Raw genomic sequence first — 19525 nt, forward strand, 5'->3', positions numbered from 1 at the left:
CCTTGGGGTGTCTTCTTTCTAAAATGGGGTCACTTGTGGGGTTCCTATACTGCCCTGGCATTTTAGGGGCCCTAAACCGCGAGGAGTAGTCTAGAAAACAAATGCTTCAAAATGACCTGTGAATAGGACGTTGGGCCCCTTAGCGCACCTAGGCTGCAAAAAAGTGTCACACATGTGGTACCGCCGTACTCAGGAAAAGTAGTATAATGTGTTTTGGGGTGTATTTTTGCACATACCCATGCTGGGTGGGAGAAATTTCTATGTAAATGGACAATTGTGTGTAAAAAAATCAAACAATTGTCATTTACAGAGATATTTCTCCCACTTAGCATGGGTATGTGTAAAAATACACCCCAAAACGCATTATACTACTTTTCCTGAGTACAGCGGTACCACATGTGTGGCACTTTTTTACACCCTAAGTACGCTAAGGGGCCCAAAGTCCAATGAGTACCTTTAGGATTTCACAGGTCATTTTGCGACATTTGGTTTCAAGACTACTCCTCACGGTTTAGGGCCCCTAAAATGCCAGGGCAGTATAGGAACCCCACAAATGACCCTATTCTAGAAAGAAGACACCCAAAGGTATTCCGTACGGAGTATGGTGAGTTCATAGAAGATTTTATTTTTTGTCACAAGTTAGCGGAAAATGACACTTTGTGAAAAAAAACTATTAAAATCAATTTCCGCTAACTTGTGACAAAAAAATAAAAACTTCTATGAACTCACCATACTCCTAACGGAATACCTTGGGGTGTCTTCTTTCTAAAATGGGGTCATTAGTGGGGTTCCTATACTGCCCTGGCATTTTAGGGGCCCTAAACCGTGAGGAGTAGTCTTGAAACAAAAATGACCTGTGAAATCCTAAAGGTACTCATTGGACTTTGGGCCCCTTAGTGCAGTTAGGGTGCAAAAAAGTGCCACACATGTGGTATCGCCGTACTCGGGAGAAGTAGTACAATGTGTTTTGGGGTGTATTTTTACACATACCCATGCTGGGTGGGAGAAATACCTCTGTAAATGACAATCTTTTGATTTTTTTACACACAATTGTCCATTTACAGAGGTATTTCTCCCACCCAGCATGGGTATGTTTAAAAATACACCCCAAAACCCATTGTACTACTTCTCCCGAGTATGGCGATACCACATGTGTGGCACTTTTTTGCACCCTAACTGCGCTAAAGGGCCCAAAGTCCAATGAGTACCTTTAGGATTTCACAGGTCATTTTGAGAAATTTCGTTTCAAGACTACTCCTCACGGTTTAGGGCCCCTAAAATGCCAGGGCAGTATAGGAACCCCACAAATGACCCCATTTTAGAAAGAAGACACCCCAAGGTATTCCGTTAGGAGTATGGTGAGTTCATAGAAGATTTTATTTTTTGTCAAAAGTTAGCGGAAATTGATTTTAATTGTGTTTTTTCACAAAGTGTCATTTTCCGCTAACTTGTGACAAAAAATAAAATCTTCTATGAACTCGCCATACTACTAACGGAATACCTTGGGGTGTCTTCTTTCTAAAATGGGGTCATTTGTGGGGTTCCTATACTGCCCTGGCATTTTAGGGGCCCTAAACCGTGAGGAGTAGTCTTGAAACGAAATTTCTCAAAATGACCTGTGAAATCCTAAAGGTACTCATTGGACTTTGGGCCCTTTAGCGCAGTTAGGGTGCAAAAAAGTGCCACACATGTGGTATCGCCGTACTCAGGAGAAGTAGTATAATGTGTTTTGTGGTGTATTTTTACACATACCCATGCTGAGTGGGAGAAATATCTCTGTAAATGGACAATTGTGTGTAAAAAAAATTAACAAATTGTCATTTACAGAGATATTTCTCCCACCCAGTATGGGTATGTGTAAAAATACACCCCAAAACACATTATACTACTTCTCCTGAGTATGGCAATACCACATGTGTGGCACTTTTTTGCAGCCTAACTGCGCTAAGGGGTCCAAAGTCCAATGAGCACCTTTAGGCTTTACAGGGGTGCTTACAATTTAGCACCCCCCAAAATGTCAGGACAGTAAACACACCCCACAAATGATCCCATTTTGGAAAGTAGACCCTTCAAGGTATTCAGAGAGGGGCATGGTGAGTCCGTGGCAGATTTAATTTTTTTTGTCGCAAGTTAGAAGAAATGGAAACTTTTTTTTTTTTTTTTTTTTCTCACAAAGTGTCATTTTCCGCTTACTTGTGACAAAAAATAATATCTTCTATGAACTCACTATGCCTCTCAGTGAATACTTTGGGATGTCTTCTTTCCAAAATGGGGTCATTTGGGGGGTATTTATACTATCCTGGAATTCTAGCCCCTCATGAAACATGACAGGGGGTCAGAAAAGTCAGAGATGCTTGAAAATGGGAAAATTCACTTTTTGCACCATAGTTTGTAAACGCTATAACTTTTACCCAAACCAATAAATATACACTGAATGGGTTTTTTTTTTATCAAAAACATGTTTGTCCACATTTTTCGCGCTGCATGTATACAGAAATTTTACTTTATTTGAAAAATGTCAGCACAGAAAGTTAAAAAAAAATCATTTTTTTGCCAAAATTCATGTCTTTTTTGATGAATATAATAAAAAGTAAAAATTGCAGGAGCAATCAAATAGCACCAAAAGAAAGCTTTATTAGTGACAAGAAAAGGAGCCAAAATTCATTTAGGTGGTAGGTTGTATGAGCGAGCAATAAACCGTGAAAGCTGCAGTGGTCTGAATGGAAAAAAAGTGGCCGGTCCTTAAGGGGTAGAAAGCCCTAGGTCCTCAAGTGGTTAAAATGAAATAAATATGGCAGCCTCCATAAAACTTTGCTTCAGTTGTCCTTTAACACGATGCAACACAGTGCACCGGAAGTATTCAAACAGCCACATTCCTGATGCAAATTCTGCAGCGCATTGCCTACCGCATGGATTATGCAGCAAAGCAAGTTAATGGGCGACGCAGTACGTTTTTACAACTAACACTTACACTCAGTGCTTCAGATTTGAAGAAAAAAATGATGCAGCATGTATAATTGCTACATAAAGCATTCTGCAATTTTATATTAATAAAGAGTAGTTTTCAGTTGCAGTCTAATGAGCTATGATTTTGTAAACATGGTAAAGAACTTAAATTATGTTACTGACAACCACATCAAAACTGTGGCTGTAAAGGTCCCACATCCTCAATTTTGTGTTTTGGAACATTGGAAAGAAGCAGTAAGGATGCCTTTGACTATTGTGTAAAAATGGTTGAATTTTCTGCAATGAGTGCTTTACTTGAGAGGCCAAGTTCCCAGTGGTGCGCTGCGGTGTAACAAATGCTATCCAATGTGGCTTACTGCACTGCAATGCACCACCTATGCAGCGTTCACAATGTGGTGGGTGTGTTGCGGTATAACGGGTTGCGATATGGTAATGCACTGCATGCAGGCTGACCAGTTAACATGCGTGTTAACAGTAGTAGTCAAAGATACTTTTCACTGATTGTATGCTTTACCGTACCCGACACAAAACGTGGATAACATGCTGTCACAGGAAACACAACACAAAGGCCACTATGAACATACTTTAAGGGTACATCTAAGGGGACTCCGATATACAAGCATTCCATAGGAACTCAACCCTCAGCGGAAACTTTTCCAATACCTGACTTTATTTATGCTTCATTGCGGTGTACACAGTATAGCAAAACCAGCACAACGTTTCGGGCGGAATGCCCTTTATCAAGTGCCACTTGATAAAGGGCATTCTACCCGAAACGTTGTGCTGGTTTTGCTATACTGTGTACACCGCAATGAAGCATAAATAAAGTGAAGTATTGGAAAAGTTTCCGCTGAGGGTTGAGTTCCTATGGAATGCTTGTATATCGGAGTTGATCTTGGAGGTGTGATGACCCTCTTGACCAGTGGAACTCCCCGCATCACAGTGTTTATACTGAGGCCCGGAGACTACCTCTATGCCATACATCTAAGGGGACACCAGAGATGCAAACACACAGGCCAACCATCATGAGATTTACAGCAGTAAATTCTGCAAGTCTTGTAGTTCTTGTAGTACTGTACTATACTAGATGTGAGGTTGGGTGGTCTAACACCAGGAGGAGCAGTTGAAAAAGTTGAGGCCAAAGATGGGCACAACAGATATATACCGATATATGTTGACACAATTGTTATTTATCGTAATATAGAAAGCCGTTACGCTATTGAGCAGGCAGCTGCAATTAAATTTAAATGTATCATATAATTGTTAGCGTGGATCGGTGGGTGTTAAGGTTAGGCACTACTGGGGGGGGGTCTTAGGGTTAGGGCCCATCAGGGGGGTCTTAGGGTTAGGCACCATCAGGGGGGTCTTAGGGTTAGCCACCACCAAGGGGGTCCTAGGGTTAGGCACCACCAGGGGTTCTTAGGGTTAGGCAGCACAAAGGGGGTTTTAGAGTGAGGCACCACCAGGGGAGGGTTCTGTGTGAGAGTAGGGACAGTTTAGGTTATAGTTAGGTTCAACATTATTGGTAAATTTACCGATAATGTAATACCGCAATTAAATAGTTATTTACCGTTTTTGTTATTTAACATTGCGCTTAAATTGTTATTTACTGATATTGCTAGTAATATCTATATTTAACGTTGCGCCTTAATTAGCTTGCGACTTTTTCAAATGTATGCACTCCAGGACATAATTCTAAATCAGCAGGACACAATTTTTAAAGACATCCATGTTGTTCATGTGGTAGGTATGTACATATTATCGAGTTACTTACTACGTATACGGATTTAGAAACTTAAGAAGTGATAAGCGTGCTTTAAGGTGCAAACAGAAAAGGAGGAAGTTCTCACAGAAATAAAGTAATGCAGTACAATGTCATGCTCTGGATAGTGATGTCATTGTCTTTTCTACTGTACATAGTGTGGAAGGTGTGGTGTTTTACAAAAGTGGCTGAATGTAGTTAGAAATATTTTTGGTCACGTAAAAAATATATATGTGTATTCAAGTTGTAAGGCAGGTCTTCTGCTTTACCTACAGTTTTAAGGAATTAAGCTATTTAAAGACTTTCTTCCACGTAGATGAAATATATGACGCAAGTACAGATATAAAAACTGTATTTTAGCCTAAGTAGTAAGAGCGTGTTTCTACAGTTCTCCTACAAAAAAAATAATTAGATTTATATTATTAAACTGCAGATCTTTCTGGAGTTTAACCCCCCTTGAAGACTAAGCGTTACTTACTGCAGGGTGCCTCCTTCATCTCTGAGTCATAGCCATTCATGCCAAACTTCTCATAGTAAATCTCGAAATGTTTATCAAGTTGCTGTGACCAGCCGTTGTTGTCTCCTGAAAGTGATGAAGAAAGCTGACATTACAATTATGGTTTGATATCAGATGAATCCTTATGCGAGCAACCCTCCCCCTCCCCCAAATAAAAAAAACACAAATCAACTGTCAAGTTATACTCTACACATCCTCTTCACATGTTTGTCATGATTACCAGCCAGATCTCTTCTCACCTGTGTCCTGCCATCAGCGATAATGTGATCTGACACAAAACCGCCAGCAGGAGATGGACAAGAAGCGAGCAGCATGCTAAACAAAAAAAGATGAAGAGAAGTGGATGTTTAAGGTAACTATAATACCTCCTGACATGCTACCACAATGGAAGTGGCGTAGCTAAGGAGCTGTGGGCCTCGGTGCAAGTTTTACAATGGGGCCCCCCAAGCACTCTATACATAGCAATTTATACGGCGCACAGAAACCTGCCAATGGCAACTACAGTGTTAGAGATGCAAGAGGGGATGGGGAACAGCTTGTTAATGATTACCACTATTCAAAGTATCTATAGAAGTGATTATTATGAGCACAGGACCAATAGAGAGCTAATACTGTAGTTGAGGGAGGGCTCTTCGGGGCCCCTCTGGCCCAAGGGCCCCGATGCGCTCGCAACCTCTGCAACCCCTATTGCTACGCCCCTGCACAATTGGGTGGGAGGTGTGTGTGTGCGGGTCTGTGTGACATAGCGATGTTTGTATTGGAGCATAACAATGCTTGTGGAATATCCGGACTATATTTGTAAAAGAAAGTGACAATATTTTTTAAGAATGGAGGGGGCAGTGATGTAACTAAAATTCATAGGGGCCCCAGCAAAATTATGATGCCCCCCAAATGTTTACACCCCTGCCATTCCCTTGACTCCCCTTGGTTCCCTTCACGGCCTTGAAGCCCATCTCACAAGGGTCATAAAACAAGTGTGGCTATCATGCTCTTCACACCCATAACAAGTGTAGCCACAAAAACACCTGATCTGAAGTATAGTCCCCTGTATCAGAGGAAGGGAAAGTTACTAGTTTGGGCCCCACCACTCTGGGCCACCAGCAATCACAGGGGCTGCTCCTCTCTAGTTACATCCCTGGGAGGGGACAAGACCATACCTGTGAGGGGACACGATTATATGTATGTGGAGAAACTAGCCTACATATGCTTCCCGTGTTGACTTGAGCCTTGATATCTTACCCATAAAAAAATGACCCTGAACTTTATTTTGAGCATATACAATATTTTTGAAAAACGATTTAGTACTGAAAACAAATTAATTAGTTATTTACTGTACAATTTTATGAAATAGGAAGTTCCAAAGGGGGAGCCAGATAACCCTAATAGCAACTGTCCAGAGAGGCAGACCTGGTAAGGTTTTTATATGTTACAAGTATATCAGGTCTGAATTTCATTGTTGATATACACGTGTTATGGTCAGCTGGGAAAACGGAAGACCTCTTCTACAGTTGTATCTTGGAGATCTTCTTTGAAATATGTCAATGACAGTTTCATTTATAATTCCCTATTTTCCTCTTATCAGAAATCCAACTCGGGCTCTTTCCATGAACTGCTGTCGTGAACTCCACCCTGCCAGAATTGCTTTTGCCAACAGTAATACTTCATCTGTCATGTGTGTCAGGACTTGTCCCACACTCACCTGTTCCCTTGAAATATTTATAAATGTACGTCCAACAAACAGTTTCATTACGGTCAGTGATCTATCATCCTGTTCTCAGTGACATCTGTATATTTATTTATTGCACATTTAAATCTCTGTCACTTTTCTTTTCACCTCATACAAATATGCTATACTCGGTGTTACAAGCCCTACTCCATAGAGCCAAATTAAGTAGAGATGTAGCGAACGGTTTGCCGGCGAACGGTTCCAGGCAAACATTGGGGGTTCGCGTTCGCCTGCACCAGGCGAACTTTTTCGGAAGTTCGATTCGCCCCATAATGCACTATGAGGGTCAACTTTGACCCTCTGCATCACAGTCAGCAGGCACATTGTAGCCATTCTGGCTACACTAAGCCCTGGTGCCCCACCCCCCCTTATATAAGGCAGGGTCCGGCAGCCATTACACTCACTCGTGTGCCTGCTAGTGAGAGGAAAGGGACAGCTGCTGCAGACTTGTTCTTCTAGGGACCGATTAGTTTGCTTCTTGGCTGCTTAGTTTGCTCCTGGCTGATTGTTATTGCTTTTATAGCACCCTAGCTCTTGTCAGAGCTCATCCTGTACTTTTTTTTTTTACTGTGTGTCAAACTGACACTTTTGTTGCATGCACAGCCTTGCTAATTGATAGTGTGTGTGTGTGCCACTGCCAGCAGCCCAGCACATTCAGTGACTGACTGCCTGTGTGTGTGACAGGGCACATTGTACTACCCAGTACTGCATATACCCAGTACCTGTTGTGTTTACTTAACCCACCTCATCACTGCATATACCTAGCTTTGTGTTGAGTGAACCCAGCTCACTGCATATACCTACTACCTGTTGTGTTTACTTAACCCACCTCATCACTGCACATAACTACCTGTAGTGTTGAGTGAACCCAGCTCACTGCATATACCTACTACCTGTTGTGTTGAGTGAACCCAGCTCACTGCATATACCTACTACCTGTTGTGTTTACTTAACCCACCTCATCACTGCACATAACTACCTGTAGTGTTGAGTGAACCCAGCTCACTGCATATACCTACTACCTGTTGTGTTGAGTGAACCCAGCTCACTGCATATACCTACTACCTGTAGTGTTGAGTGAACCCAGCTCACTGCATATACCTACTACCTGTTGTGTTGAGTGAACCCAGCTCACTGCATATACCTACTACCTGTTGTGTTTACTTAACCCACCTCATCACTGCACATAACTACCTGTAGTGTTGAGTAAACCCAGCTCACTGCATATACCTACTACCTGTTGTGTTGAGTGAACCCAGCTCACTGCATATACCTACTACCTGTTGTGTTTACTTAACCCACCTCATCACTGCACATAACTACCTGTAGTGTTGAGTGAACCCAGCTCACTGCATATACCTACTACCTGTTGTGTTGAGTGAACCCAGCTCACTGCATATACCTACTACCTGTTGTGTTGAGTGAACCCAGCTCACTGCATATACCTACTACCTGTTGTGTTGAGTGAACCCAGCTCACTGCATATACCTACTACCTGTTGCGTTTACTTAACCCACCTCATCAGTGCACATAACTACCTGTTGTGTTGAGTAAACCCAGCTCACTGCATATACCTAGCATCCCCCCGAGATGGACAAAATGGACAAACCAGGTAGAGGAAGAGGTAGAGGCAGACCCAGAGGAAGGCCACCAGGCACCGGCAGGTCTGTGCGAGGTGGTGTTGCTGTGATTTCGTGCGGACCTGCCCCAAAATACAGTGCTCAGAAGAAGGCACGTGCCATTACTTCCCAAAATCGTGAGGAGGTGATTGAGTATTTAACACAGAACACCTCATCTCCCGCAGCCACCAGCGCTACAACAAGCACCACATCCGCTGCATTTGACACTTCGCAGGAGTTATTTGGTGGTGGTGAAATCACCGATTCACAGCCACTACTGCAACAACAAGAAGAAGGCGCAGGTACACCACCTCCTACGTCTGAGTTAGGTGGCGATAGTATGGACGTAACGTGTGTGGATGTGGATGATGGACTACCTGAAGTTGGTGCAGTTGAGGAGGTTTCTGAGGAAAGCGCAGCTGGCCAGGAGGATTATGATGACGATTATACGGATACCACATATGTTCCCGGTAGAGGAGATGACTAGGGGGACAGTTCAGAGGAGGATTCAGAGAGGACTAGGAGGAGACGACTCCATGATAGAAGCAGAGGGAGCTCATCCTCAGAAACAGCTGGGGGCAGTGTCCGGCGCCATGTATCGCCAGCTATGGCCAGACAGCCAACATGCCCTTCAACGTCAGCTGCTGATGCCACCGTAGCGGCATCAGCCCAGGGGGGCTCAGCGGTTTGGAAATTTTTTAACGTGTGTGTCTCAGATCGGAGCAAAGCCATCTGTTGTCTCTGCCAGCAAAAATTGAGCCGTGGAAAGGCCAACTGTCACGTAGGGACAAGTGCTTTAAGAAGGCACCTGGAGAGAAGGCACAAACAGCTATGGCAAGAACACCTGAGGAAAAGCAGCACCCCTCAAAAGACAAGCCGTGGAGAACAACCGTGGCAGCCGTCACAGGGGGCTTCTGCTGCTCCACGTTCCCATGGTATTGTTCATGGCTGGGGTGAGGAAGAATGGATACACTTTCAAACAATTTAAAAATACAACCATCTAAACTTTCAAACAATTTAAAAATACAACCATCTAAACTTTCAAACAATTTAAAAATACAACCATCTATCATTTTCAAAAAATTTAAAAAAAGGGCAAAAAAACTTGCCCTCCGTAAAACATTCTTGGCAAATGCTTTCGACTTGGTTTGTCTTCCGCTGGCTCAAGGGTCCATCTGACCACAGATGCCTGGTCTGCAAAGCACGGTCAGGGCAGCTACAGCATGGGTCTCAGCAGGCTCCCACTTCGGGCCGGAATCCAACCTTCATTCCCCGCGGTGACAATGGCAGACTTGCCCTCCATAACGGATTCCCGTTAAAGGATTTAAAGTTAATTCATTTCAAATACACAGCAGGGCCTCGAAAGTCCGCCTCCTGTATTGTTATTTTTGGTCACTACCTCGGGGCGGGCGTGCATGCCTGCCTGCTGCCCTCCTTGGATGTGTAGTGGTAGCAGTTTCTCAGGCTCCATACCGGATTCCATCCCTCATTCCCCGGCCATTACCCGGGGTCACAAATGGCAGACTTGCCCGCCTCCATATGATTCTCGTGAAAGGAATGTGGTGTCATCTTAGCCCAGGGCCGGGCCGAGGCATAGGCTGGAGAGGCTCCAGCCCCAGGGCGCAGTGTAGGAGGGGGCGCAGAATTCATTCAGCTGTCATTCCTAATTGTGTTTGAAGCAGAGAGAAATAAGAAAAAGGGATACATGGCAGTAACTGCAAGCCAGATAACTAGATATTAAGGTGCTGGGGAGGTTGTGGGCCCTGTGGCGCCTCTTAGTCTAATAGCAATCAGTGTGTGACGGCTGGGGTGGAGGGGATGGGGGGCGCACTTTGTTGTCTCAGCCTTGGGTGCTGGAGGACCTTGTCCCGGCTCTGTCTTAGCCCGCCATAACTGGTTCTCGTTAAAGGATTTAAAGTACATTAATTTCAAATACACAGCAGGGCCTCGAAAGTCCTCCTCCTGTATTGTTATTTTTGGTCACTACCTCCGGGCGGGCAGGCGTGCATGCCTGCCCGCTGCCCTCCTTGGATGTGTAGTGGTAGCCGTTGCTCAGGCTCCACACCGAATTCAGACCCCTCATTCCCTGGCCATTACCCGGGGTCACAATGGCAGACTTGCCCGCCTCCACAGGATTCTCATTGTAGCGGTACTGAACAAGTACACAGCAAGTAGAAAATGTAATTTAAAAACAAAACGTAAGCTTTTTAGCAATGCCATGGAAAGTTGAGAAGGAAGTCACACATTACCTGACATCACTGAGCGAGGAAGAGCAATCTCGCCATGTTGCGCAGTAGTCCAGCATGGCCGTCACTACACAAACAGCTGTTTGCGGTGCGTTACACAGTGAGTTTGGTGTGTCAGTGTGAAGCAGTACTCTAATTACACTCCCTGATTGATGTATACACATGCAAGATGTTTGAAAGCACGTTAGGCCTGCAATTTAGCATTCAATGTGATTTCTGCCCTTAAAACGCTGCTTTGCGTCACATCCAGATTTTCCCCGGGACTTTTGGCATGTATCCCACTCCGCCATGCCTCCCTCCAGGTGTTAGACCCCTTGAAACATCTTTTCCATCACTTTTGTGGCCAGCATAATTTTTTCTAATTTTCAAAGTTCGCCTCCCCATTGAAGTCTATTGCGGTTCTCAAACTTTTTCGCGAACCGAACCTTCCGCGGAAGTTCGCGAACTCGGTTCGCGAACTGAAAATCGGAGGTTCGCGACATCTCTAAAATTAATCCATGCCATGCACTGATGAGGATCAAACAATCCGAAACAGTCTGTATGCATGTTGGATTATTATGGCTCTGTACAAATTAACAAGGTGACACATCATTGCAGGTGTGTTTACCTCCCAAGCAGAGACATAGAAAATAATTTTTCCTATTTAAACCTGGCCCTTTGTACAGAATATAAAGAAATACAGATCTGCATAGCTGCCATCAGGATTGTTCCACTACTCAAATTACGAAAGAAAATATTGCATAAGAATATTATCTATCTAAAGGACTAAATGTGTTGATCAGTAATACCTCTTTGACAAATTTATCTCACAATTCTTTTCTCGGACAATCTCAAAACTGCTTCCGCACATTAAGAATAGATATAAAAGTTTTAGAAAACAGACTGAAATAATCCAAACAGACAGCTGGAAATGACGTAGAGTACATTCTACCAGTTATCTCAGGAAGAACATGGTGTTCTGTAAATGGATTAACACCCAGGACTAATACAGATCCTGCCTCAGGGCTTCTATACTGATAACAGCTTCCCACATTACTTGCTATTTCTTGAAATACTCCATTAAGGCTAAGGAATAAAAATAATTTGAAGTTCAGCTAAACATAACTCAATGGACAATCCTAAAACGGCCTTTAAATACAAGCACACCAATTTAATGACTTATAATGAGTTTCAATCAGACATGAGCAATAGAAATCTCAAATCGTTTATAAATGATCCACCACCCCATGGCACATAAATGTCTCAATAGCCACCAGCCTAGGGATGCTCATTCAGATTTCAAGGAGTAATTTCCACTTTTTCTATTAGAAATCGGAAAACGAATTTCTGTGGAAATATCACATTACTGAAACTCTGTAATTTTAGCCCAATCATAGAACTCAGAGTCAGAAGCAATGCACCAAACAGAGAATGCAGAGCCAATTCAGAAGTACTTGGCCAATAAGAGAATGCAAAAAAAAAAAGAAGACTCCTTGGAAATCGGAAAATAGGAATCAGAAATCGGATTTCTGCTGAAATGCTGCATTACTGCAACTCAGAAATTTTAGCCCAGTCACAGAACTTGGACCAATCAGAGAATGTAGACTTGCAGAGTCATCTCGGAAGTATTTGCCCAATCGAAGAATGCAAAAAAAAATGACAAAAAAAGACTACTCAGAAAACAGAAATTGGCATTGACAGAAATCAGAATTACCGCAGAATCGGAAATCGGCATTTCGGACCATCACTACTTCAGCCATTCACCAGATCATATGGTTGCTTCATCACAGACCAGCAATTGCATTTGAACATAATGTTCTATATTCAGTGCCTGCTCCTCCTTTCTCCGGCCAGCTACTCTCTCCACCAGCATATTCTGAACTCCAATGAACACTGACTTGTGTAATACAATATTTATTACTCAAACTAAAACCAGTAATGAACCCACAGTTTGAAAACAGCCATAAGAACAGGGTTGCCCGTGTAGTACTTTTTAAAACCAACACGGACCATTTATATTGCGCTTTTCTCCTGGCGGACTCAAAGTGCCAGAGGATGCACTCTATAGGCAGTAGCAGTGTTGGAGAGACTTGCCCAAGGTCTCCTACTGAATAGGTGCTGGCTTACTGAACAGGCAGAGCCGAGATTCGAACCCAGGTCTCCTGTGTCAGAGGCAGAGCCCTCAACCATTACACCATGCAGCCACTAACCCGCCCGGATCCGGGTACCCAGATATCCGGATCCGATTCGGGTATCCGGATCCGACCTTGCGGATATCCGAGTAAATTCGGATATCCGACCAAATTACCCACGGGTACCCGACCTATCCGGGTATCCGGATAGAAAAAATGGAAGTGCCCTTTAAATAGCTTTAAAAAGGGTTTTTAGGGGTAAATGATGCATGTAGCATTATGATTTTTTAAAGGGAAACACTAATTTATTGTTTGGTGGACATAAAATGAAAAAAAAAAAAAAAAGCTGTCAATTAACATCAGGACTAGATTCCAGACAGCGGTCGTGCAGCCCACATTGTGTCCAAAGTCCAATCGCATAACTGGGATATGACAGTTTTCAGTCCAGACACCTCCAAAAAATGACACCGCAATTGTGTTCTGGGTTGAATTTAGGTGGTGGTATCAGCAGCAGTGGCCTTTGGCACCGCGACGGTGGGAGCCAGCGCCAGCTCGCTTCAGCCTCTTCAACTCCTCATGCTCAACATCTTTTTGGGCCAGATGGGTGATGAAGCTGGAGGTGCCATACTTGTAGGGGTCACAACCTCTGCTCATCTGTATTTTGCACACATTGCATATGGCAAACTTGCTGTCCAATGAGGGCAGAGTGAAAAACCGCCAGATTGGGGAGGTGAACATTCCCCTGCGGCCTGAATGGGATGCTGCGGCTTTTCTCCCTGTGGCGGTTGGGGGTTGAGTGGTGGGGCTGGTGGTAGCGGCAGAAGGATGTGGTGGGTCCCGCATTCCACGGCCACTGTCTGCAATGCTGATCCTCCGTGCCAAACTCACCGATGCATCCTCCTCCTCAGAGTCAGAGCTGACATCCCCATCCTGTGGATGGTAGTCACGGTCCTTCACCCATCAACATCATACCCCCCCTCCTCAAAACCCAGAACAGCCTCCTCAAACTCCTAACAACCCTGAGTTCAATCGTGGCGCCTGGAGCGAAAAGCTCCCTGACTGAGGGTAGGCTGCTCACTGGGGTCAACACTGACACGGCAGACCTTCTGAGGGTGGCCATAATGTTGCTCCCTGTCCTCTTGCCCTTACTGCCCCTCCCCCGGCTGCCGGTGCCAGCAGACATAGTACAACTTATATGTGATGATGTCACCAGATGATGTGGGGTACTTTTACTTTAATGGAATCGGGGTTGGACTTTAAATCAAGTCAGCACGGAGTGACAGACCGCAGAGTAGAGGACAGACAGTGCACACTATCTGTCTAACTGTCACACTGACAATGCCCAGCACAGCAGCACTGCAGTAATCTGTAGTAAGCTAACACAGTACTACTCTCTCTAACAACTAACTGCAGTACTAACTAACTATATAATACAATACAATAACACAGTAACCCTATTCCCTAACCTATACTGTCCTGCTGGCCTGCACAGCACACACAGACACAGACAGCAGGACCCAACTGAGTGAATGAAATCAAACAATTACACTAGCTAGCTAAAAAAACAATAGAACAATAGTGTAGTGAAGGTGTTTAGCACTCAAAGCTTTAGGTTTATCACTGTATACACGCAGCACTTGCTAAGCCAACAGCACTGGAGCAAGTCTGTCAGTGACCAGCCAGCCAGCCACACAAGCAAGGACGATCTGTCTCATCATGCCAGCCCTCCTTATTACACAGGGGGGCTGGCCAGGGTTCCCTTCTGTGATTGGGTGCCAGGGCTTAGGCTGGAAGGCCTCTGATTGGCTTAATGAGGTCAGGTGGGGCTGGCCAGAGTTCCCCTCTGTGATTGGGTGCCAGGGCTTAGGCTGGAAGGCCTCTGATTGGCTTAATGAGGTCAGGTGGGGCTGGCCAGAGTTCCCCTCTGTGATTGGGTGCCAGGGCTTAGGCTGGGAGGCCTCTGATTGGCTTAATGAGGTCAAGTGGGGCTGGCCAGAGTTCCCCTCTGTGATTGGTTGCTAGGGCTTCTGCTGGGAGCCCTCTGATTGGCTGGGAGCCTTCTGATTGGCTCAATGACATCATCTCCCTTGTTACAGTACCCGGATATCCGTCGGATATCCGCGGGTACCCGCGGGTATCCGGATTATGCGGCCAGATACCTGCATAGAGCTCCTCTAAAAAATGACTCAGAGATCAGTCTTAGGTATAAATGCTGTGTTATTGTAAAACCACAATTATCCACATACACACAACCTTGATCCCTCAGTATTGCACCAACCCTTCCAAACAAACCCGGAGCGGTGGCCACCGTTACACCCGCTCCGGGTTTGTTTGGAAGGGTTGGTGCAATACTGAGGGATCAAGGTTGTGTGTATGTGGATAATTGTGGTTTTACAATAACACAACATTTATACCTAAGACTGATCTCTGAGTCATTTTTTATAGGAGTTTAAAGTTGTGTTATGCACAAAACAATAGGTTGTTATTACACCTGCATAGAGCTATCCGAATCTGGCCCCAGGTATCCGGAATCCGGATCCGACCGGATAGAGGAAAAATGGTCGGATACCCGGGTTTACCTGGGTACCCGGATTAGCATCCCTGCATAAGAACAATTCTACTTGCAACCTGCTCTAGTATGTCACCTCAAGCATGTCAGTCCAAGTCCACCTCCCAAAGCTACAGCCCTCCTACACATTTCATCCTACAATGGACTCATCCAGGGATCAGTGCACTCACTGATGCCAGTTTAAGCTGTGTTGCACTGTGTGAGCACTGGTTTAGAGGTGGCAGCTTGTTCATATTATAGATACTGCACCATGATCTATATCTGAACTCTTTTGAAAAACATACTGATAAGGTGGGAGCCAATCAGATCATTGCAAATCCGGACAAGGGCTGTTTCACAACTGTGGTGCTTCTTGTAGCTAGATTATAGGGGGTCAAAGATGTTGTATCTGTATAGCCTGGCTTCAAGTTGCAAATACACAGGCTGGATAGCACCACACTTTCAGACAGGTAGGAAACCTCCCTGCTTGGCCTCAAGAGTTTACTATTTATTTTAGTGAAATGCTGGCCTGAACAGATCAGGACATTTCAAAATGAACTATGTTGGGCCAAGGCCCAGGTTGCAAGTAGTCTGACAAAGGTTTAGAAGGATGTTTGAGATTTCTTCTTTTTTAGTAATTACCTTAAATACTGGCTAGTACTTTCTAGTCTTCTTTGAGGGTATATAAACCCATATAAATAATGCACTTCTTTATGGAAAGCAGTAAAAATAATTGCGTATCACTACACTATCTTATCACTGCATAGGTAATGGACTGTCTTTTCTAAATATGTTCAGAGTATTGTTAGCATTCTGCTGTATCCAGGGTAATCTAGCATCATAAAGCAAAATCGATGGCTCATAACCAATGCAGTGGATGCCTGCCATGTTATTGGAAACAGGCAATAGAGAGCTTCAGAAACATTGGCATGCAACACAATAATAAATGCATAAAAGTATATTGGTGTCCAAATGTATAAAATGCATACTAGGCTACTGACTTAATTCCAAATCATGACTCTGTGTAACAGGACACACTGCTATCGAGCAAAGATGGGTGTTGAGCCAGATGAGTTCATTGTCTTGACGTGCCTGTAAAGGTAAAGATAGAGGCAGTTCTGCTGATAGACTAGCACAGGACAAACCAAGCCGCAAGAGTGCAGATCAGTGTAGTCCTGTCACACACAGATTCAAAGCTCGCTGTGTTTATAATAACTTTTGTTTGTGCCCCTGAGATATACAGCTTATGCATATTCTGTGTACCTAATCATAGCCTTGGTCTGACTAGTTGCCTGATGTAAGAGAAGAGCAGCTGCCGGAGAGATACTTAGAGAGCGCATTTCCTCTTGCGCAGACTGGCCGCGACTGGCTAAAGTTACGGGACCTGGTACCGGCAATACAGAAGGCTGAGGACGGCGGCGTGGGAGCAATTCGTGCGCATGGGGCTGGAGGAAGCCCCAGGTATGTATACAACTTTTAGTTTATATGTTTCTGGTTTCCTATAAACTCCCAGCAAGGGCCAGCAGTAAATAGCTTGGGATACTGATTTTTAAATATATATTTTGTGAGGGGAGTGTATATAAAACATGATTACATGTTCAGATAAATATTATATTAATACACAATTTTTTAAGTTACATTATTAAAAACAACAGTATATCCCTACTACCAAGCCTTATTAATGCCTTCATCAACCATGCTGACTTGGTGGCCAGTAGGGTGGAAGAGAATCCCAGCCTGCATGTCTTTCAACAATGGGGCGAGCACCTTGCAAAACCTTCCCCCTTGGAAGCCAACCTTGCCCATAAGTTGATGTCCCCTTCTGGTGTCTAGGAAGAGGTAGGGATAATTATATGGAGGGCTTATGGTGCCATCTGGAGATACTTCACTCCATTAAAGAGTCGCCATACTGCCACCTTCCTTTGAGGAAAATAAGTAAAAGAGAACCCTTTAGGAATCTACTACAAAGGGTGAAAAATTGCAGAAAGCATAAGCAGGGCCTGACCAAGGCGGAGGCAAGAGAGGCTCCAGCCTCAGGGCACACAAATCACTCAGCCATCATTCCCCTATTGTGTTTCAAGCAGAGAAAAATAAGAAAAGGGGATATGTGGCAGTGACTGCAAGCCAGATAACTAGAGATTAAGATGTTGGCTGGGTTGGGGACCCTGGGCCACCTCTTAGTCTAATACCAATCAGTGTGTGACGGCTGGGGTGGGAGGGACGGAGAGGCGCCATTTGGTGTCTCAGCCTTGGGTGCTGGAGGACCTTGTCCCGGCTCTGAGCATAAGGCAGGAAACCGCAGTGTCCGTAAAAAAACCCCACACAGACACAGGGAGAACATACAAACCTAACGGGGAGAACATACAAACTCCAAGCAAATAATGCCCTGGCTGGGATTCGAATCAAGGACCCAGCACTGCAAGGCGAGAGTGCTATTCACTACGCCTCTGTGCCACCTGTTATTCCCATCTTAGATGAGAATTTCAGATTGTAGAAGGGAATTAATGTTTTCTCAGTCTATATCTTGATTCAGAGGCTTACAAATAACCTAGCAAGCATTAGTCTCAATGCCAATTGTGAGTATCACCATCTATTTCCATTGACTGGATGAAGTTGTTCACAGCTGCTGTAATAGCATTTTCACTATGTATTGTTCAGGTGCCACTGCAGATCACGCTCAACTAAACAAAGACAAGGGCATGTGTCCTGATATCAGGGTGGCTTTACTGATGAGACACTGACTGCAATTCTCTGCTGAGAAGAAATCATGTCATGAGGCTGACAAAATAACATCCCTACAGGTAACCCTAAGTTATCCCAGTTTATAACTAATGGCTTTATTGGAAGCGCCAAGCTTGTTCCGTCTTTATGTAAAAGCCTAGCTGTACATTCACATGGGAGTTTCCGAGAATGGGGATTGAATATAGATGCCAACATGAACATTATATAGTATTTACTCGGCAAGGCAGTGCATCAAATCAGCAAGCCTGGCAGCAGCATACAAGAAACTGATGAACACGTATAAGTCTGGTGTTATAATTTGCCGAACAAAAGGCCCAGCACAGTGGTATAAAAATAGCAACTGCTATTTTCTGCAGTGAATTTTATAGCTTGATGTGATTGAGTTTCTAAGGAGAGTCAGGATATTCCAAAATGTGCTGCATTCCAAGCTGCGTCTCAAAGCTCTAGTTCAGTTATTTTTTTGTAACTGCATTTCATAAAAATAAAAGTATAAACTATGCAAATTTAAAGGACCGGAGACCGCGCATACCCGCCGCAATAGCCGTCACCGCCGCACGCCGGGATCCTCCTGACATCCACTCTGCCGTCTCTATGATAGCAGAGTCATGTGAGCCGGTCAGGAGCCGCTTTCATTGGCTCCTGACCGTGTCTATCAATGTAAGCCAATGGGATCGGCTTACATTGATAGACATGGCTAGGAGCCAATGAAATCGACTCCTGACCGTCTCACATGGCTCTGCCGTCATCGAGACAGGCAGAGCCAGTGAGCTGCGGCGAGAAACGTCGGGTTTGAGCGGTGCAAAGTGACGGAAACGGTGGATATGCACTGTGGCAGTGATTGAAATGTACATCCTGCCAGCCAGAAGCCCACCAAAACAGGGCGTATTTTCAATCACTGCGGTCCTTAAAGAAAACCTGAACTGAAAATAAAAAGTCAAAATAAACATACACAAGTCATACTTACCCCCCGTGTAGTCTACTCCTCAATCTCTTTCTCCTTTCCAGCGTCCTGTTTGTCCACTGTGATCAATGAAATTTTCTGAACTCAGTTTTGAAAATTTGACCATTACACCATAACAGCTTCCTGGTCAGCACACTGTTAAACTGTAACATCGCCCACTTGAGCCATAGGGAAACACACATCAGTTCTCCTCTCAGCTATAACTGAAAGCAACTGATAAATAACTGACAGCAACTGGAAGGGATCATTGTCAGAAGAAAATGGTGCGCTTCTGAAAGGAACTGATGGCAAGGTAACTATGTAATGTTCATTTGAAGTTACCTCGT

The 19525-nt window shown here is 44.3% G+C and overlaps 1 protein-coding gene across 2 annotated transcripts in view; it reads right to left on the reverse strand.

The window, feature by feature from the left end:
- Window positions 1-19525, reverse strand: part of RXFP1 (relaxin family peptide receptor 1) — a 433020-nt gene that overhangs the window by 162438 nt on the left and 251057 nt on the right. For both annotated transcript variants that reach the window (XM_068278866.1, XM_068278867.1), the window contains exon 3: window positions 5208-5312. In XM_068278866.1, coding sequence (XP_068134967.1) covers window positions 5208-5312 — 105 coding nt within the window. The remainder of the gene's footprint in view (window positions 1-5207; window positions 5313-19525) is intronic.

Source organism: Hyperolius riggenbachi, chromosome 1 (assembly GCF_040937935.1).
Source record: "Hyperolius riggenbachi isolate aHypRig1 chromosome 1, aHypRig1.pri, whole genome shotgun sequence".
Taxonomy (NCBI): domain Eukaryota; kingdom Metazoa; phylum Chordata; class Amphibia; order Anura; family Hyperoliidae; genus Hyperolius; species Hyperolius riggenbachi.